Source organism: Arachis ipaensis, chromosome B03 (assembly GCF_000816755.2).
Source record: "Arachis ipaensis cultivar K30076 chromosome B03, Araip1.1, whole genome shotgun sequence".
In the NCBI taxonomy this organism is placed as follows: Eukaryota; Viridiplantae; Streptophyta; class Magnoliopsida; order Fabales; family Fabaceae; genus Arachis; species Arachis ipaensis.
Genome location: NC_029787.2, coordinates 11755127 through 11776202, shown reverse-complemented (window position 1 = coordinate 11776202; position 21076 = coordinate 11755127). Strand labels below are relative to the sequence as shown.

Here is a 21076-nt window from a genome sequence, read left to right as displayed (position 1 = left end):
TTATTAGGATCTATGCGAATCTGCTTGTTCTATCACATGAATATTTTGGTCGACATTTTGTCACATATTTTCATATTACATGAAGTTCGTTTGGTGAAAAACCAATATCCTTAAAAATGGTGAATTGGTGATTGCTGTTACTCGTGAGATTCTCAGATCAAAATAATACTCAGTTTCAAGATATTTTTTTGAAGTTTAATTTTGATGGCAGATATCTAATTTTATATATATATATATATGGATGCTTATTTAGGCGGATTACTAGGCAAATTAATTCTTAAAAGATGGAATTTTTCTTAAATTTGTCCATGAAAAATTTGATAATCAAATTGGTCTTTCAAATATTATGAATTAATCATATTTGTTTTTTAATTATTTCATTAACAATTTCTGTCCATGATTGATGATGTAAAATGTTAATTGATAATACCTAAGATGTCTAATTAGACGTTGACTAAATATGTTTATGAAAATTTATGAATTTAATTGCTAGGTTATATTGAGAATAGGGTTTATGTAATTGAAAAAAAAATTAAATTAATAGATTTTCATAAACATATTTGGTCAATGTTTAATTAGACATGTTAGGTATAATGTATGACGGGATGTTATTAATTAATGTTTCATAATATCAATCGTTGACGAAAATTGTTAATTAATGTTTCATAATATCAATCGGTGACGAAAATTGTTAATAGAGTGATTGAAGAACCAATATGATTAATAAAGTTTAAGATCAACAAACATCTGGATTAGTAAATACATGTGATCCAATCATATCTTAGAAGTGAACACAACTCATTTAAGAGCAAAGCTAGCTTGGCCTAGCTAGCGTTCCGCATAGCTGTGCAAAAATAATGAGCATGTGTGTGGTCCTATATTTCTATATGGACTAAATCAAAGATAAAAAGACTCATTAACAAGTTAGCTCAAAACAGAGACCAGATACAAACGAAGGTGGACACAATTGGTTATGTTTTGACTCATAACTCGTAATTCGCACAAATTTGTGTTCAAATTCATTGATGGGGGTACGTGTCATTCTTTTAGAAAATCCAAACAAGAAATTGCATGTTCCCTCAATCCCCCGAAAGCTTATGATGTGATTTATATAGGAGTGGGGCCCTCCACGTGTGATTCGTAGGTTTGTGTTGAAGAAAGAGGAGAGGTGAACGGTGCAGCTGTAAGATTGGTAAGAGCATCTTTTATGAAGCGCATGTTAACATTGCCACGTATCTATGAATCTCAACCAACACCCGTTGCTTCTTCTCCAAATGCTAAAATAACTTGCCATTCAATATTCGATCATCAAATAAAACCAATAAGAATTTTTACTATCACTTCCCTTAATAATGACCATAGCCATTACCAATTCCTATAACCAAATTTCCAAAACATCATCGTCATCATCATCATCATCATCTTTCGTGAAGATTGATTCATCTCTTGCATAGGCACAAGCTTCAAATAATAATCAATAAGCTCTATGGCGGTCAGTTTCTAAGTGTCATATATGGTTTTATTGTTTTAATCTTCAGTACTTTCTTTCACGATTCTCTTCATAACTCCATGGATATTTTTCCTTTCTGGCATGGAAATTATGTTATCAAATTCAATAGATAATTTTCCTCCAAATTGAAAATGATTGGTTCTTCAGAATATGAATTGCATTGTTTGCTAACAGACAAGAACGGTTAAAGTGAGCAACATCTCTTCAGGCGCAAGAGAGCAAGATTTGAAGGAATTTCTGACATATCCTGGAAAAATAGAACATATAGAAATGAAGAGGTTTGTTTATATCAGATTGGTTCTGCTTTCTGTATTTTCTATTGTTTGTTTTCTTCTTTCTTTTTTTCCCTTTGTATATATAACAATTGCTTTGAAAATTTTCAGTGAGAATAATTCCAAAGTTGCATATGTTACCTTCAATAGTTCAGATGGAGCAGAAACTGCAGTTCTTCTATCGGTAGATTCATTTCTTAGTGCCTACTCTCCAATCTTATTATTAAGTCTTTGTTTGATTCAACATGTGTCTTTAATCCATTATGGTGATCATACAATTAACATCTTTTTATTTTGAGACCTAGAGTAATATTGGCATTGCTAAATTAATTGTGTTATACTCAAATTATTAAACCTCCTATAACTTGTACCAGAATTGCTACTATTTAGCAATGGAATGTTCAGTAAAAAACGCTTATAATCTCTTCTATCATGCTGAGTCTATCTTGTATCTGTAGGGAGCTGTGTTGGTTGGACAAGCTATAACCATAGTTTTGGCTACAGATTATGTTGCACCTGCCTCGGCTGCATCTACAATCCCAACTGTACTATCTGCTTCCTCGATTTCTTAGGCAATTAATATGATTATATTTGTCAACCATGTTTACAAATTCATAGTTTTACTCTGATCAGGCAACAGGAACCACAAATGCAGATGCTGTGACTTCTGAATCTGGTTTGTTAACAGCCGAGGATGTCGTGAGTAGCATGCTGGCCAAGGGCTACATTTTGGGCCAAGACGTATTAAACCGCGCAAAGTCATTCGATGAGAGGCACCAGCTTACTTCTACTGCCTCGTCGAAAGTTGCTACATTGGACCAGAAGGTTGGTATCAGTGAAAAAATCACTGCTGGCTCGATGCTGGTGAATGATAAGGTCAAGGAAATGGATGAGAGGTATCAAGTATCCGAGAAGGCTAAGTCTGCCATGTCAGCGGCAGAGCAGTCGCTGAGCACTGCCGGATCAACTCTCATGAAGAACCGTTATGTGTTAACCGGGACAACATGGGTGACTGGTGCATATAGCAAGGTTGCTAAGGCTGCTGAGGAAGTGGGACAGAAAACTATGGAGAAGGTTTTAGCACAAGAAAATCAAGAAAACAGTACAGAAGTCAATAAAGATGTTCACAACAGCACAACCACCACCACCACCACCACCATGCCTGAACCTCAACATGTTGCCAACACAGCTGTTCAACCTCCTAGAAATGAACCACCACAACAGGCAACAACAGCCAATCACCCTTCTAACCCTTCCACAACTCAAGGCTTGAACCCCTGATTTGTAGATATTTCAGTGTATACATTTTGGAATTGGGGTTATACTATATAGTACCAACACATTAAAGGATTTAATGATATAACTTGTATGGTATGGGTAGCCTTTAACATGTAAGAGTAATAATAGTAACAGTAACACAGGAATAATTCCTGGGTTTGCATTTTGATTAGTCAAATGTATGCTTAGTGTTGTTGCATGTCTGAATAAAGCTTTATAGCTCTTCTTTAAACAACCTTGATCTCTTGCCATTGGTGGCGACTTCAAGTGTTTTACTATGCAAGTAGATATTCAGGTATGAATAATCAGGTAAATGGTTAGTTAGGAGAATGTTAACTGTGCTGTAAATGGATTAAAATAGGTACATAGTTAATTAAATGTTAAAAGTCTTAAATTCGAAAGAGTTGAGTAAAAAGCAAGACCATAAGAGTGTTGATATAGGTCCAAAACGATGTTGAAAAATTTATGGGGTACAATTCTTCCTCAAGGATAAGAATATATGAGAATCAAAATACACCTTACACCTAAATAGGGTACATGAATGCACTAGGCTAAAGGAACTATTTGAATTGCTTAATACCAAATTGTTTTGTTACATCTAGTTTGGAATTGGAGGAATGCATCCACCAATTGATATTGTATACAAATAAGCAATAATCAATGTAAAATAAAATACTACAATTTTGTGTGAGCCCTTTGGCAAATGGGCAAAAGATTATCACTACGAAAATCCATACTATGCCTAATGAATGCAAAATTGGGTGACTTCAATTCAATAGGTAGCTACTCATGCCTGTCTAAGAACTTCTCTATAACGACTGAGAATGCCGCAAATCCAGCACAACCAGCACATGCTGCTTTTGGACCACCTACAATCACAAAGCAACACCAAAACATTCTGAAACAAAGGCAGAGCACAGATTTTTGAACTAAACAAGAAACATTTAAATCTTAACGAAAACAGTGTATTTATGCCACATTTAGGATCAGAGTAATTATAATTCTTCAGATCATCCTGGAAATTTCCAACCCATTTTTATCTCCAACCAAACATACTCTAGTATTAAATTTTTAAGGTAATTTGCACGTTCACAACTACAGATTATGTCAGAGGCAGAGCAAAGCTTGAAATCTTCAATGCCTTTCTAAGTTTATCAATCTCCCAAACAGAAGCATAAGACTAGAGATAGGACTTCAAATCAATGGCTAGCCACAATTTTGTTTAATGGTTATCTAAAGGTCTAGGAACTTACCACTCTAAGAATGCAAAATCCTTAGGCTTCAGTTGCCACTTCTCATGTATAAACACATTCTTCCAAGTACCAAAAAAGTCAAGAAACTAAATATTCTAAATTCTTAAGGTAAAGTATAAAAAGCAAACTGGAACTTCAAGGCATCCAAGTCTGTCTTTTTTACATGTCTCGTGAGGCTTCAATGACAGAAATGAATGCAAATAAGGTTACCTTTTGCTGATATTGAACCTCCAGTAACACACCCAGCAACAACAGTATTTGTCATGTCATGTTTCGCTCGTGCCTGCAAAAGAATATCAAAAAGACAAGGCATAAGAAGGAACCCGACATGCTCAAAATATGTTCCTCTTCATCTCTATTATACTACCTTCTCAACAACACACTCTGCAGCTGAGAATATAAAACCCATAACAGCAAACGCTTTGGCCGAACCCCAGCTCCGCCGCCCCATCTGCTTCGCTTGATATATAAACTCCTGCCTGCCAGTCATCTCTTCATGAGGCCTGTCTAATGCTCCAAGAAGCAATCCCATGAAGAAGCCAAGTCCACCTCCTAAAAAAAGCATCATCATATAAATCCCAATAAAAACAAATTAAAAAAAAAATCACAATGCCTCAACATCTTCCAAACCCTATCATAACCCTAAAGCATATCAAAATCGCATATTTAACATTGACAATTGCACTTCAACTCCTTTATTATCTTGTCATGGCATGACTCTGCATTGTTTGATTAAACTCCCAAAATAAAGGCAATAAATTTATACTAATATAAATGTAAAGCTTAAAAAATTATATTGGAAAAAGCGTATGATTACGATTATACCCATGACTCCACTAACAACACTGCGCACAGCACAGTTATTCCAAATATCTTGGCCGCGAATTTCTTCAGCTGTGGGCAACCTCAGAGGTTGAATCGGAGGCTTCTCAGCTTCGTTCAGATTCGAAGCAACACTCTCAGTTCCTTTTCCTGACTCATCAGCCATTTTCTACACACACTCCTTCAATTGATCCAAGACTTCACAGAAAAACACTTCATAATCAACAGTAAGAAAAAAAAACTGCAAAATAATACTTTCGAAATCTCTATATACAGAAGCTATAGCTAAAGGAGATTTGCCTGTGGTCTGATGAGCGGTGATCAACGGCGGCGGAGAAGCTGAATTCAGACGGAGGAGAAGGGTCGGCGGTGGCTGCAGCTATGCTGCGTTACTAGTTTTTGTGCGAATGCTTCCTCTACTCCTTGGTATTTTCGGATTTGGGCCATTTTTGGTTTAATTTGGGCCTATACCATAGTTTCTTGGCCCAGCCTAAATAAGCATATGACAAAAACTGGGGCGAATAAACTTGTAACCTCTCGGCAATAAGTCTTAGCTCACATCATGGCATATCTTTTCCTCCCCATCTCAAAGGTCTAGGGTTTAAACCTTAGAGATTGCAATTGAAGAAAAATGTGGTAAAAATGTGAGGAGTGTGTAAGTGTGTTGTATACCTAAAATTGACGATTGTCCAAAAACTTGTAACCTCTCATCATAATTTTTACAGAACTCATCACCTTATAAAATATAAATTATCATCCAGTTAATAATAAAATTAGCCCCTTAAAATTCACCCATAAATAATTTTAGGCACTAAAATATTTAACGCTTCACATATATGTATATTTCTGTATCTTATAAAATTTTAAAATTTGTGTGTCGATGTATTCCGTTCCCGTATATGTACCAGTATTCGTGTATCATAGCTGATATATCACTGTTAAAAGTTAAAATTTAAAATGTGATATGATATGTTAAAAGAGAAAAGCTCTAAAGCACCAATTTAATTTATATTAGCCCGTAATTTTAGTCAAACAGTTCAATATTAAATGTTTTGTAGTGTGTCTCTTCCGTTTGCCAGGATTATAGTAAGGACAATGCCGACTTCCCTGCTGCAGGAGCAGGAGCCAACTCCAAAGAGTACCAAACTTCTATAAAATATGAATTTAATTTTATTATATTATTAANGATAAAAAAATGAAAATATAAAATTATATTTAAAAAATGAGATATAAAAATAGTATAAATTAGTCTAAATATGCACACTTTAGTTAAAATAGAAAATAAATGAATGAATAAAAAATATATGAAAATCAATTTAAATTCAAGGATTTATTTGAGTATTTTTCCTTCTTAAAAAAACGCAAAAAGAAATTTCAGTTAAAAAGATTTATTTTTGTATATTCTAATACATTTGAGTAATTTTCTTATAAATATAAGTAGAACTATTGGAAAAAAAAGTTATAAAATTCTTCCTTTTATGTTGAAATGCTGCAATTGTCATCTTTTTAAAATTATTATTATTCAAATATAAAGTAGTTTTGCAAAATATCAACATGTAATTTTCTAAAAATATCATTTTGTAAAATATCATCCAAACTTGTCACTCACCATAATTTAGTTGTTCAATATAATAATAATATATTTTTATTTTTTAGACATAAATTGCTGAATATATACACGTCATTTTTTCTCCTTGATTCCGGGACAAAGTTTTGAGACTTTGGATGAAAGCTGAAGAATTCTTTTCTTTCTCCCCACTTTATCATCATTATTCTAACTTCCTTATACAAATTTTTCTTCTCCCCCAAAAAGAATTATAACAATTTTTATTAAGTTTGAAAGTTTGATCATTATTTCATTACATATGCCATTTCATTTCCCTGAACTCTCCTTTGTCATTTTCCCAAAGAGATATAGATAGTGGTTGAACAAAAAAGTGTTTTGTTTTATTTTATGTAACGTACAAAAAGGTTTGATAGAAGTAGAAATTAAAAATGTGACTGAGTCCCCAAGGAACGTAACATTACAATCCAACACTTCTTCAACTCACTCTCTTTAATTTCCTTGATCCATTCTTCTTTCTCCAAATTACAAGTTAGGGAAATTAAGCTAAGGTATGATCTTATTTTCTTTCCCATCATAGACTAATACTTTGATTTTAACTATAATTTTGGTTGAGATATCCTTTTTTTTTTATAGATAAGTTAGGAAGATGAGTGAGAACTTAATGGAAAAAGTGAACGCATTAGGAGAGCGTCTCAAGATTGGTGGGGTGGAAGTAGGTCGAAAGATGAGTGCCGGAATGAGTTCTATGAGCTTCAAAGTAAAGGAATTTTTCCATGGTCAAAACCATGCAGACAGGCTCGTCGAGGAGGCTACATCAGAGTCCCTCGACGAGCCTGACTGGTCTATGAACCTTCAAATCTATGACTTGATCAATGATCATGAAAGCATCAACGCAGGCGAAGTGGTTCGGGCGATCAAGAGGAGGATCATGATGAGGAATAATCCGAGGATTCAGTACCTTGCATTGGTCCTTCTTGAAGCATTGCTTAAGAATTGTGACAATAAGGGATTCATGGAAGTGGCATCTGAGAGAGTTCTTGATGAGATGGTTAAACTAATTGATGATCCTTTAACAGTTTCTAGTAACCGCAACAAGGCTTTGATCATGATTGAGGCTTGGGGAGAATCAACCACTCAGCTTCGTTATTTGCCTATTTTTGAAGAAACTTACAAGGTGCTATACATATCTATCTTCAATTTTTTATTTTTTTTTTCTATATGTATAAACTAAATAAGTTTAGAGAAATATTTGTATAACTCATTTTTTTTCTATATAGTAAAAAAAATTACTCTTGCCTGTTTTTGATAATTACTCTTGTTTGAGCAGAGTTTGAAATCAAGGGGTGTTGGATTTCCTGTGAGAGACAATGAAAGCTTGGCTCCAATTTTCACTCCTCCTCCTCGTCGTTCATCCTCTGCTGCTGATTCAGATGATATCATTTTACCACATCCCATTCGCTATGATATTCCCATGCGAAGCTTCACCTCTCAACCAACAACAAAGGAAGCTTTTCATGTTGCAAGAAACACCATTGAGCTTCTCTATACTGTCTTATCTTCTTCACCACACCAGCAACTTTTACGGGTATCATTTCTTTTCAGTGTTTCATGATTTTCACCACTAGCTGCTTTTTTTGCGTGTCATTTATACAATTTACATTAATAACTATTATTGACTGAATTCTAAACTCAAGTATGATAATAACAGACACAAATTTTAAACCTTAAATCTTAATAATGATATAATAGATTGGTGAGTGGTGACGAACTTTAAAAAAAAAAAAAATTCCTAATTATTTGGCTGAATATTGTAGGGTAAGTTTTTAAACGGTGTTAAATTTATCATAGATAAGTGTTATATGAGTAAACTGAATCTCTGAGCTTTTTACTTTAAACACAAATAGGTCTGGGACGAATTAAGAATACAAAAACATCATTTACTTTCTAAAACACGAGATATCTAAATCCTTTTAGGGAACTGATTTGTTGTTATATATTTTAGACAGAGTGACTTAAATATCCCGTATTTTAAAAAATTAAGAACGTTTTGGTATTTTCAATTAGTTAAAACTTACGTGTCTTTGAATTAAAAAATTTGAGACTTATTTATCTTTTTCTCGCGTTATATTTTAAGAAAAATAATGTTAATTGCTAACTGCTATTATCTTTTTTTGAGGCCTTCCTGAAAATTTCAAATCCAAAACAAATTAGTAAGAAAAATAAAAGTCCACTAGTCAGGAAAAATAAGTCTATTGACTTATGACTTTCACAAAAAGGTAACAGTTCAATAATTAATATAAAATAAATACGAAGTTGATTGCATAATCCCATTTGAATAGAAACCGTTAGTTAAATATAGGTTCACATGGTTTTTCCTTTACTCGTTAGTGAACCATCTGAATTGAAAAATCCACTTATTTAACAGAACTTGTTTGTACAGGATGAACTGACAACCTCATTAGTACAACAGTGTCAAAGGTCTCAATGTGATGTGCAAAGAATAGCTGAGACTTCTGGAGACAATGAAGCACTTCTTTTTGAGGCATTGAATGTGAATGATGAGATTCAAAAGGTTCTAACCAAGTATCAAGAATTCAACAAGCCTACAGCTCCTCCTGCTCTGCCTACATTTACTCCACTCCAACCGGTTGAGGCGGAGGAATCACCCGGCCGGAACACAACTGAAGATGATGATGATGATGATGCCTTGATTAGGAAGCCAAGTGATTCAAGGGTTGGATTGAGCCATGATGACATGATGCATGATCTTGATGAGATGATTTTTGGCAAAAGAGGTGTTGGAGATGATCCTACCAACCAACACCAATCATCAAAGCATGATCTCATCTCCTTCTAATTATTTATGCTTGCAACAAACGACACATAACCTTAATTAGTTATATACTTAATTACTAGTTACTTCTATAATATATTAGATCATGGTTTTGAACCTTGTTCTTCAAACCTCGTTGATTTATTTAAAATGCGTCCTATAAATACATATAAAGTTGAAAAATCATAAATTAAATTTAAATGCAAGGCATCACCTCTATTATAATATATAAAAATAAAAATAAAATAATAGTATATAATTTTTTTATAAATCTTTATAAATCAATGCAAAATTTATTTTGTAGNNNAAAATCACATTTTCTAAATTATATATAAAATTATATTATAGAATGGAATATGCAAAATATTAGAACTATTCCTATAACACACTATCATATATGGTCACACAAAAAGTTAATTAAGGCAGCTCAGTGCACGAGTATCTCGCGTTAATGTAAGGTTTGAAAAAGGACCACACTCAAAGGTGTAATGTACACTGATAATTATATCAGTGCTGTTTTCATAATTTAAATCTGTGACCTTGAAATCACACAGAGACAACTCAACCGTTAATCCAAGCCTCCTCTTTTTGTACAAAAAGTTAATAGTCATAACATAATTTAAATAGAAAAATATCATAACCATTTAGAAGATTCTGATCATGATAATAACATTTAAATACCAGTTATAATCATAAGTGTTAAGGCTAAATTTGATTCAAACTGAACAACCCTGTTTCTGAATTCTATAGTTTCTAATCTTCAATCATGAGCTTACATCCATCCTTCATTTCCAAATTTCGTAGTGCAAGAGACAATGCTCGGTTTGGTCCTTGAACTTGTACTTGTCTCAGGGCAGTCAAAGACCACAGTTCATCTGGGAGATTGTCCAATTTTCTACATCTTCTGATAATCAGACTTTGAAGGCATGGCATTGCACCATTGCCTAATTTCTAGCTATGAACTTGGAGCCCCAGCATCAAAAAATCCTGGAGCCGTTTGAAGCTACCGGCACTGCAATTAATCTCAAAGGAATCATGAAATTCAAGTGCTCCATGCAAGCTCAAACGTTGGAGTCTAGTAAGATTAGCAATGGCATTTATCCCATCATCATTCATGAAGCTAATTCCCGTCAATGTTAATTTTGTAATGCATGGAGGAAACTCTATATCACACATTGCAAGGTCCAAAGCTCCTATAACTTTCAATGTGCTCAGATTTGAGAACTGCTGCAGGGTCTGTAACAATTCAATTGGCTTGCAACCGATGTGCCATTCCATGTGCTTTAAGTTTGAGGACTCTGAAACCTTATATTGCTTCCATTCAATGAAAAGTTTTAACTTGTTCAGATGACTACTTAATCGTTGTAAGCTTGACAACAATTCATGCACATTATCTTTGGGGATCCAGGAGATGTGCACACCCAACTTTTGTAGCTTGGGAAACCTTCCTTTCTCTAACAAGCATGCAATCTGTCTATTGAATGTAATGTAATAGATGGTTTGAAGATTCCACATAATTTCATCTTCTTCTTTTGAACCATGGTGGCCACGGAGGATCATGATTCCATTAGTATTCAGATGCCTAAGTTGTTTCAGGCTCCATAGTCCACTGGGCAAAAATATTGAAAGCCACAACACAGCACCTAAGTAGTAATTGTGATTGTATATTTCCAAAGTTTGTAAACATTGAAGTGCAGATATAGAATCCGGAACCTCGAATAAACCACTATCTAAGCGTATTCTTAAATACCTTAAATGGATAAATAAGCCCAAGTTGAAAGGGACTTTGCTGCAATAATTTTCCCCAAGATCTAATACCCGAACCAATTTGAACAATTTAAAAAGCCATTTCACCTCACTGGGGGTAAAATCGTACTTTCATGGGTAAAGGCAAAACAAAGAGCGGACACATGAATGGTCATTGTTGCTTGAAGAAACATAACGATGCATGCCACATTGGATTGCAAGCCTGCGAGGTTTTGATCTCTCCAAGATGTTATTATTTGTGCAAACCTCAAAAAGGTTGTCCTCTTTGCTCTCAGATATGCAAAGATCACGAAGAAGATCATGGATGCGACATGCCTTCACATCTCCATTAAAGTTCACTCGCGATGCTTGAACCAAGCTACCATCAATGAGCTCATACAAGTAATCTTCAGCAACATCCTCTGCATTTCTGGTCCCAGTTTGTTGAATAAATCCCTCAGCCACCCATTTTTGCAGCAATGACCTTACACCTATCTCAAAATCTTCAGGGTAGATCCCGAAATACAGAAAGCACGGCTTTAGTCTTGTAGGCAAGTTGTCGTAGCTGAGTTTGAGTACAATGTCCTTAACTTGGGACTCATCTTGAGTAAGATACCAGTTGACATGTCCCACAACTCTGCACCATTCCCTGTGTGACTTCCTCTTGTTTGCCATTAAACCTGCCAAAACAACAATGGAGAGTGGCAAACCTCCGCAACTTTTGATCATTTGTTTTCCAAGATTCTCTATATCAGAAGGACACTCTTCTCCTCGAAACACGTTCTTGGAGAAGAGTTCCCAACTTTCATCATCACCGAGGAATTGAAGGTAATAAGGAGGATATGGACTCGTATGCGATTCCACCTCTTTCAAACGGCTAGTGATGAGTATTTTACTACCATTGTTGTCGTTTGGAAAAGCATCTTGTACCTCATCCCAGTCTTGAGTCTTCCAGAGGTCATCAAGGACGACCAGATACCGTTTCTTGGTCAAGAAATTCTGCACCATTAGCTTTAGCTCGTCGATATCCAAGTTAGACAGGTCACCTGGTTTCTCTCTTCCCTTCTGTTTCTTTCCTTTCTTTTTCTTCCCATTATCATTCTCAGCGTTAGGCATCAAACACTTGATGAGGCCAAGCAAAAGCTCCTTAACTCTGTACTCATTCGACACATAGACCCATGCACGACATTTGAAATATGACTTCACCTCGTCGCCGTTATAGACCTTTCGGGCAAGGGTGGTTTTGCCCAAGCCACCCATACCGATGATGGAGACAACATTGCTCTGGGAAGTCTCTTCCTTAAGCAGCTGGATCACTGCCTTTGATTCACGAACAAAACCAACGACATCATGTTCCTCCACATTTCTTCTTCTCTTGTGCAGCAACAGCACCCTCTCCTCATCCTCTCTTGCTGATGATGATTCACCTTCTTGTTGAAAGACATTGGTGAGTTTCATCTTGTTTTCTGTTATTTCATTGACACTGGCTTTGATGCTGTCTATTTTCTCCGCAACATCATGGAGCAACTTTACTTGTTCAAAAGCATGGAGCATCCTCCCCAGCATGGTTCGACGCTTGTGCATAGCCACGTTGGCAACAAAGGTGTCAATGACATTCTCAGCTTCGTGAGCGACATCTCTGATCTGGCTAAGAACTTCTTTCTCAATTCCTTTTTTGGTTTTCCCTTTAGATGTTTTGAGTGTTGGTGGTTCCCCAACCTCAAGTGGGACCCACACATATTAAATCAAAAAAAATAAATAAAAGAAAACAAGAGTGGCCTAATAGCCACGAGAGAGGGAGAGAGAGTTTGGAAGCCTCTCTTTTCAAAAAGAAAAGAAAGAAGGAAACAGAAAGCACGCCGTCGAGGTCAAAGAGAAGAGAAATTGGGAGGAAAAGGACAAGCTAACTTTGATCACATTGACTTGGTAAACTTGTTCCATTTTTTATGAAATTTTAGTATGTTATTCCTGGTATAGAGATGAACATTAGGATATAACTTATTTGTTGTATTGCCTTCTCTTTTGCCTGATTTGAAATACTCACTTTGTGGAGAATTTATGTTGATTCCACCAGTTTTGGTGATGTATTTTGTTAATTGTTGAGATGCCCTAGTGTTATTAGGAAGACTGTTTGTGTACCCATTATTCTAATAGTGGAAGATTTTTCTGGACTAGGTCCCGTGGGTTTTTTGTCCCTCTTTTGGGGGTTTTCCCACGTTAAAATTCTGGTGTCTGATTATTTAATTTCTGCCATTATATTTGCTGCTTGGAATATCTTTGGTGTTGCCTATTTAATTGCACAGGTTGTGGAAAAATTATTTTTTGGTGCTTCCGCTGTTAGACAGGTTCTTGTTTTGAACCTTGGTTGAGTTTTTTTCCAACAAAGTGGTATCTAGAGCTTTGGTTGTTTATTTCTGTGCTGATTAAATGGAGGAAAATACTCATGGACCGAATATGGTCAAATTGAATTCTCAAAATTATTCGATTTGGAAGACCCTCATGGAAGATATGTTATATAGCAAGGACTTGTATGATCCTGTGGAAGGGGATAAATCCAAAGGTACTAAATCCGATGCTGAATGGAAGAAGCTGAATCGGAAGGCAGTTGCTTTGATTAGGCAATGGCTTGATCTTAGTGTGTATCCACAGTATCCACACGAAACGAATGCTGAGAAGATGTGGAAGAAATTGAAGGAGTTATATGAGAGAAAGAATGTGCAAAACAAAGCCCAGTCAGAAGCACTTGTTTCAGAGTCACGGGGGAGAAGTCAAAGTAGAAAGCCTCACAGTTCTGACAGGTCAGAGAGTCAAAGCAAGTCAAGAGGAAAGTACAAGCCAAGAAAGGAGTTCATTTGTCACCATTGTGGCAAGCTGGGGCATATCAAGAGGTATTGTAGGTTCTTGAAAAGAGAACAATCAAGGGGAAGAAACGAAGACAAAGGTAAAGATAGTGATAAAGAGACTGCTGCTATTGTTTATGAAGATGTTCTTATCACATATGATGAAAATTATGTGAATCTTGTCTGTGATGATTCCACTTGGATTATGGACTCTGGTGCCTCATGTCATGTCACTCCGAAGCGTGAATTTTTCACTTCCTATATTGCTGGAAATTTTGACAAGATCAAATTAGGAGATAAAGGAGTGTGTGATATCATTGGTATGGGTGATTTGTGGCTTGAAACCAACATGGGATGCAAGTTGTAGTTGAAGAATGTTAGGCACGCGCCAGATATGCGGTTCAATCTCATTTCAGTGAAGGCATTAGATCAAGAGGGATATTGCACTTCCTTTGGTAGTGAAAAATGCAAGATTACCAAAGGGGCTCTCATTGTTGCTAGAGAAGACAATAGTCTCACTACTCTCTACCGGTTGCAAGCAAAGTTGTGCAAAGAAGATGTGAATGTAGCTGATGATTCCTCTTCTGATTTGTGGCATATACGTCTTGGTCACTTGAGTGAGAAAGGACTAAGCGTCTTGGCCAAGAAGCACTCCCTTCCAGTGAAAGGTACAACTTTAAATACTTGCACTCATTGTTTTGTTGGAAAGCATGCTAGAGTATCATTTCATAATTCTGGACCTCATAGGAGATCACATGTTCTAGATTTAGTTCACACTGATGTTTGCACTATGGATGCTAAGACACTAGGTGGTGCATCATATTTTGTTACTTTTATTGATGATTATTCTCGAAAAGTGTTGGCTTTTGTTTTGAAATCTAAAGACCAGGTGCTCGAAATCTTCAAACACTTTCATGCAAGTGTTGAAAGAGAAACAGGAAGGAAATTGAAATGTGTTCGAGCAGATAATGGTGGTGAATACAGGGGTCCGTTTGAAGAGTATTGTAAAGAACATGGGATCAAGCTTGAGAAGACGGTTCCTAAGACTCCTCAACATAATGGAGTTGCAGAGAGAATGAATCGCACTATCAATGATAGAGTAAGGTGTATGCTCTCTCATGCAAAGTTGCCTAAATCCTTTTGGGGTGAAGCGATGAGGACTGCAGTAGACTTGATCAACCTTTCTCCTTCTGTTCCACTTAATGGTGATGTTCCAGAGAAAGTTTGGAGAAGGAAAGATGTCTCCTATAGTCACTTGAGAGTGTTCGGCTGCAGGGCTTTTGTTCACATTCCAAGAGATGAAAGGTCTAAACTTGATGGAAAGTCAAAGCAGTGTATCTTCATGGGTTATGGTCACGAAGACTTTGATTACAGATTATGGGATCCGGTGAGCAAGAAGATAATTAGAAGCCGAGATGTGATTTTTCTTGAAGACCAAACTATTGAAGATCTTGAGAAGACAGATAAGCCAACAGTAACTGTTAGACGCTCTGTTGATGATGAACCTGGTCCTTCCACTAGACCTCCTGTTGATGGGGGATATGTACAAGTTGATAATGATGGTGATGATTTGCATGATGAACCTACACCTCAACCTGAGGTGCCAGATGTTGAAGTTCCACCTGAACCATCAGTTGATCCTGAATTGAGAAGATCTACTAGAGAGCGTCATCCTTCTCAGAAATACTCTCCTCATGAGTATGTGATGAATACTGAGACTGGGGAGTCAGAGAGCTACCAGGAAGCTATGTCTGATGAGCATAAGGAAGATTGGTTGAAGGCCATGCAAGAAGAAATGAAATCCTTGCATGAGAATCATACTTTTGAATTGGTGAAATTGCCGAAGGGTAAGAGAGCATTCAAGAATAAATGGGTGTTCAAGTTGAAAGCGGATAAAAATGTCTCACGGCCAAGATACAAAGCTCGATTGGTTGTGAAAGGCTTTGAGCAAAAGAAAGGTATTGATTTTGAGGAGATTTTCTCTCCAGTTGTGAAGATGTCCTCTATTCGAGTTGTGCTTGGATTGGCGGCTAGCTTGAATTTAGAGGTTGAGCAGCTTGATGTGAAGACTGCATTCCTTCACGGTGACATAGATAAAGAAATTTATATGGAGCAACCAGAGGGTTTCGAGGTTAAAGGAAAGGAGCACCTTGTATGCAAGTTAAAGAAGAGCTTATATGGGTTGAAGCAAGCGCCAAGGCAGTGGTACACAAAGTTTGATTCCTTCATGGAAGGTCATGGGTATAGTAAGACTTCTTCTGATAATTGTGTCTATGTTAAGAAATTCTCTGATGGTGATTTTATAATTCTCTTGCTTTATGTTGATGACATGTTGATTGTTGGTCATGACACTAAGAAGATTGAAAGTCTCAAGAAAGACTTGAATAGATCCTTTGCTATGAAGGATTTGGGTCCTGCAAAGAAAATCCGTGGCATGAGTATCACTCGTGATAGGAAGAATGGAACATAGAGGTGAGGTATCATTGGATACGTCAAGCGCTTGAGATGAAGTCATATGCACTTGAGAAGATCCATACTGATGATAATGGTTCAGATATGATGACTAAGAGTTTACCTGCAGTGAAGTTTGATTACTGCAAAAAGAAGGCGGGCTTGGTGGAGCAGCCTATCCCCACTTGAGTTGGTGAGGGGGAGATTTGTTGGTGGGTCCCCAACCTCAAGTGGGACCCAGACATATTAAATCAAAAAAAATAAATAAAAGAAAACAAGAGTAGCCTAATAGCCACGAGAGAGGGAGAGAGAGTTTGGAAGCCTCTCTTTTCAAAAAGAAAAGAAAGAAGGAAACAGAAAGCACGCCGTCGAGGTCGAAGAAAAGAGAAATTGGGAGGAAAAGGGCAAGTCAACTTTGATCACATTGACTTGGTAAACTTGCTCCATTTCTTATGAAATTTTAGTATGTTATTCCTGGTGTAGAGATGAACATTAGGATATAACTTATTTGTTGTATTGCCTTCTCTTTTGCCTGATTTGAGATACCCACTTTGTGGAAGGTTTATGTTGATTCCACCAGTTTTGGTGATGTATTTTGTTGATTGTTGAGATGCCCTAGTGTTACTAGGAAGACTGTTTGTGTACCCATTATTCTGATAGTGGAAGATTTTTCTGGACTAGGTCCCATGGATTTTTTGTCCCTCTTTTGGGGGTTTTCCCACGTTAAAATTCTGGTGTCTGATTATTTAATTTCTGCCATTATATTTGCTGCTTGGAGTATCTTTGGTGTTGCCTATTTAATTGCACAGGTTGTGGGAAAATTATTTTTTGGTGCTTCCGCTGTTAGACAGGTTCTTGTTTTGAACCTTGGTTGAGTTTTTTCCAACATTGAGGAACACGTTTATGATGCTGAGCTCACTTTGAAGGGATCTAACCCTGTCATCCACGCCACATAGCAGATTGGCTTCACATTCTAGCAATTGGGACAAGTTGGCCAGGACAAAGGAAATCACACTATCTGCCATTGGAGGGGGGGGTGTATGTAAGTAAGGAATGGATTGATTTGTGTTTAGAAACTGAACTGATGATGGTTGCTGTAAGTAAGAAAGACTGTGAAGTGTGAATGGAAATTAAAGTGGAATGCAATAAATAATGCAGTTGATAAAATTACTCCAGACATCACCTTTGTGACTTTGTCTTCTCCTCAATCCTCATTGACTCTGCCTCAAGTCAACATACGCAGCTGAAGAAAGTTCCTTCTCCAAATTATATGGTCACTTGCATTATATTATATATATTTATATCCTAAAGACAGCAGTAACTATATCAATGGCAGTTTCGCATATTCAGTTACAAAAACCAAAGAATGATATAATAATTACAAGGATCCAGATAATGGTAATTAAGAAGTTTACTTCTAATTTGTACGACACACGATAATGAGTACTCTAAACATAGTATTGAGTTTAAATCTAATCACTTGCAGAGGGAAAAATAAACGTGTGCCTCCTTGCTCGCACAGATCCTCACTGCATCATGGATTTGGCAGATGGGGATTATCAAACACTTTTTAGGCATCTTTCACATTGGCCACTGGGAAAGATATTACGGATCCGGGCCTGCATATGGAATCGGGTACTAGTCTCACCCCAATATTGTATTATGCTTGAAATAGACAAGTTATGGATAACCAATTTTTGATGGTGAACAACAGGACGTGAATTTCTTCTTAACTCTGCCACATGACTAAATAGTGGCCTCACGTACTAGAATCAAATGTGAGCTGTTCTGAGACCAGAATTCTTGTCTTTGAGCTTCAATTATTGTTGTTGTGATTTCACAACAACAGAGCACACTGCCTGTGATCAAAGAAGGGGTAAAACACCAAAAAGGAGAACTACATTCAAGAAGTGTCATCTATTAAACTCAAAATTGATGCCTTTTGGTATCTCATTTTATCGATTTCCCTTCCCAGATAATCCAATGTTGTGTCTGTTACATGGTTAGGAGGACACCCAGCATCCAACATCATTTTCAAGAACTTATACGCTTCCTTCAACTGTCCTGCCTTGCTGTGAATTTCAATTAATGTATTACATGTGACAACATCGGGATTCATCCCACTGCCCTTCATTTGCTCGAAGAAGTTGTTCGCCCGTGCTCCGTGGCTCGGCACATCTGGCGGTACAGCCATGCCAGCATAGCCGAACCCCACGACAACCAGCCACACGCATCCAGGTCTTCCAGCAAGAGAAGCCACCTGATATGCACCCAAGAGTCAGATGTATATGGGAAGAGGATACCCCTATCAACTGCATGATGTATCCTCTCGGGTACTTCATCAGGCGCTCCTCTGTGGCATCCTGCTCCAACTTTTCACAAACCGTATTGTGGAACCAAGTGAGCTTGACAGTCCATTTGGTGTCCTCTGGGACATGAACAACACCCAAAATCTGCTCACATAACTCCTCAATGGTCCGTCCCTGATAGTGCTGCTCTCACCCACCTATGCATCCACTAACAGGATCACCATCAATCCTGAGTCCCAACTGATAGGTGACGTCCTGCAGGGTGATGGTCATCTCCCCACACGGTAAATGAAATGTATGGGACTCAGGCCTCCACCTCTCTATCAACGCCGAGGCAAGCGACCAGTCGTGCTCGAACTCGACCATATAGGCCACGTACTCAAACCCAGCACGTCTCAGATATGACCTAATCTGCTCTGGTGGCCGTGTCATCAAATTACGTCTGGTGTGCAAGATCCAAGGCGCCTACCAAACGGATAAAATTAATTTCATAAGAAAAGGTATCGTGAAGAAATATAGCAAGTTCACTTTTAATTCAATACAATAAAATAAAAAGAAAAATTCAAAAAATCATACCATTCGATCAAGTCTCCCGACAATGTGCTCAACGTGATCCAATCTATACATTTCATGTTCATAATCCAATAACTGCTGCTCTATCGAAACACAATCTAGTAAAACAAAATCACACACTAGATTACTAAAAAAATAAACTAACTGAAAAATAGCTTATAATCCTACTAATTTTAAGTTTACCTTATTTAACTGACGCTGTCGTGTAACTAATTAATTTATAACTAACTCAACTCTAAATTTTGTTGCTGAAATTTCTTTCTTATTTAAGTTAACTTAACTAATTATTCCACTGATTACCGTCTAATCCACAACGTAAGCTAATAACTTTGACTAAATTAACTAATAATGTACTTTCTTATATTCATTAACATGTTTATAGCCAATAAACAGTAACTATACTAAAAAGCGGTAACATAAAATAATCTATCTAACATAACAACACTTAAAAGTACGTCTAAGCAACTAACTAACTAACTAACTAACTAACATGTAAACAGTAAATTTATTATTATAACCAACAAACAATCTATACTTAAGAATTTCATCTAACATGTAAACAGTAAATCAAATAATTCTAATTAAGATAAAAAAAAATAGATTATTAGTTACTAACCTGGAACTGAGAAAATCGTCCACGCTAAACTTTACGGATGTCGAAAAGACAGAAAGGAGTAACAGAGAAAAAATTTTGGAAGGAAGAATAGAAGAGGAAAAGGACAAACCAAAATGGTTCCACCAATTTATATAGTCTGCCGAACTCATCATAGAGTTCGCCGGGGTGCGACGAACTTTATATAAATTATAGAGTTTGTTGGGAAGTGTGGCGAACTTGCTCTAAATCCCAAAAAAAAGAAAATCGTATTCCTACAATTAAAGCTGGAATATATTTTTTAAGAAATAATTAATTATTTCATTTTATAAATGAAAAAAAATCCTATTTTAGTGTTATAGAGACTACTAGTACACAAAATCAAGCTATTCATATAAAAACTGATCCTGTTAAAATAACAGATTCAGTTACTTCCTTGTCAAGATAGCTAACATAAGTGACTAAGTAAAAGGCAAGTGGTTGAAGCGTTAAAGCTGAGGAATCGTCCGAACGGCACAGAAATGAAGAAGATGATGATGATGATTTTTGGCAAAAGAGATGTTGGAGATGCTGCCATAAAACATGATTTCATCTCCTTCTGATTATTTATGCTTGCAACAAACAACACATAATCTTAATCAGAAAGTATATATTACTACTAGTTACTACTATAATTTTTTAGATCATGGTTTTGAATTTTATTCTTTACATTCGGTTGATTTCTTTAAATTGCGTCCTATAAGTATATATAAAGTTGAATAATTATAAATTAAATGCGACGCTCCACTTCTATTATAATATATAAAAAATAAGAATAAAGTAATGCTATAAGAAGCTAATCTATTTATTTATAAAAATATTATTTATTAACCAAAATTAACTACTAAAATTAAGTATCAATATATGTATATAAATATATATGTGATTTAATTTATTTTTAATATATATATTTATATTTTAACATATAGTTTATATTATTGACTAATTTTAGTGTATACATAATATAATTGATTTATTTATAATTTATAAA

The 21076-nt window shown here is 36.1% G+C and overlaps 3 protein-coding genes and 1 pseudogene across 6 annotated transcripts; 2 read left to right on the top strand and 2 right to left on the bottom strand.

The window, feature by feature from the left end:
* Window positions 935-3295, top strand: LOC107629512 (binding partner of ACD11 1). 2 transcript variants are annotated; one of them, XM_021118154.1, is made up of 5 exons: window positions 935-1192; window positions 1685-1788; window positions 1894-1966; window positions 2241-2327; window positions 2416-3295. In XM_021118154.1, the coding sequence occupies exons 2-5, from the start codon at window positions 1781-1783 to the stop codon at window positions 3061-3063; spliced, it is 816 nt and encodes a 271-aa protein (XP_020973813.1). In that variant the 5' UTR covers window positions 935-1192; window positions 1685-1780; the 3' UTR covers window positions 3064-3295. The 2 variants fall into 2 exon arrangements, with proteins under 2 accessions (XP_020973813.1, XP_016187809.1); XM_016332323.2 differs by lacking the exon at window positions 935-1192 and adding an exon at window positions 1199-1492.
* On the bottom strand, window positions 3592-5606 carry LOC107629513 (mitochondrial import inner membrane translocase subunit TIM22-4). Of its 3 annotated transcripts, none has more exons than XM_016332324.2 (5): window positions 5436-5606; window positions 5139-5333; window positions 4681-4865; window positions 4524-4596; window positions 3592-3929 (listed from the first exon to the last, which is right to left on the bottom strand). In XM_016332324.2, the coding sequence occupies exons 2-5, from the start codon at window positions 5299-5301 to the stop codon at window positions 3844-3846; spliced, it is 507 nt and encodes a 168-aa protein (XP_016187810.1). In that variant the 5' UTR covers window positions 5302-5333; window positions 5436-5606; the 3' UTR covers window positions 3592-3843. The 3 variants fall into 3 exon arrangements, with proteins under 3 accessions (XP_016187810.1, XP_016187811.1, XP_020973814.1); XM_016332325.2 differs by having other exon boundaries at window positions 5139-5316; window positions 5436-5567; XM_021118155.1 differs by having other exon boundaries at window positions 5139-5348; window positions 5436-5532.
* Window positions 6993-9708, top strand: LOC107634162 (TOM1-like protein 2). Its single transcript, XM_016337739.2, has 4 exons — window positions 6993-7250; window positions 7336-7876; window positions 8030-8287; window positions 9143-9708. The coding sequence occupies exons 2-4, from the start codon at window positions 7349-7351 to the stop codon at window positions 9557-9559; spliced, it is 1203 nt and encodes a 400-aa protein (XP_016193225.1). The 5' UTR covers window positions 6993-7250; window positions 7336-7348; the 3' UTR covers window positions 9560-9708.
* Window positions 10289-18443, bottom strand: LOC107632451 (annotated as a pseudogene).

Excerpts from the sequence above, each read along its gene's own strand:
- LOC107629512 (XM_016332323.2), top strand. Across the intron at positions 1,789-1,893 it reads GAACATATAGAAATGAAGAG|TGAGAATAATTCCAAAGTTG; the intron begins GTTTGTTTATAT and ends GAAAATTTTCAG. Across the intron at positions 2,328-2,415 it reads CTGCATCTACAATCCCAACT|GCAACAGGAACCACAAATGC; the intron begins GTACTATCTGCT and ends TACTCTGATCAG.
- LOC107629513 (XM_016332324.2), bottom strand. The coding sequence starts at position 5,301 with ATGGCTGATGAGTCAGGAAAAGGAACTGAGAGTGTTGCTTCGAATCTG. Across the intron at positions 4,866-5,138 it reads TGTTGTTAGTGGAGTCATGG|GAGGTGGACTTGGCTTCTTC; the intron begins GTATAATCGTAA and ends TGCTTTTTTTAG. Across the intron at positions 3,930-4,523 it reads AGGTTCAATATCAGCAAAAG|GTGGTCCAAAAGCAGCATGT; the intron begins GTAACCTTATTT and ends TTGTGATTGTAG.
- LOC107634162 (XM_016337739.2), top strand. The coding sequence starts at position 7,349 with ATGAGTGAGAACTTAATGGAAAAAGTGAACGCATTAGGAGAGCGTCTC. Across the intron at positions 7,877-8,029 it reads TTTTTGAAGAAACTTACAAG|AGTTTGAAATCAAGGGGTGT; the intron begins GTGCTATACATA and ends TTGTTTGAGCAG. Across the intron at positions 8,288-9,142 it reads CACACCAGCAACTTTTACGG|GATGAACTGACAACCTCATT; the intron begins GTATCATTTCTT and ends TTGTTTGTACAG.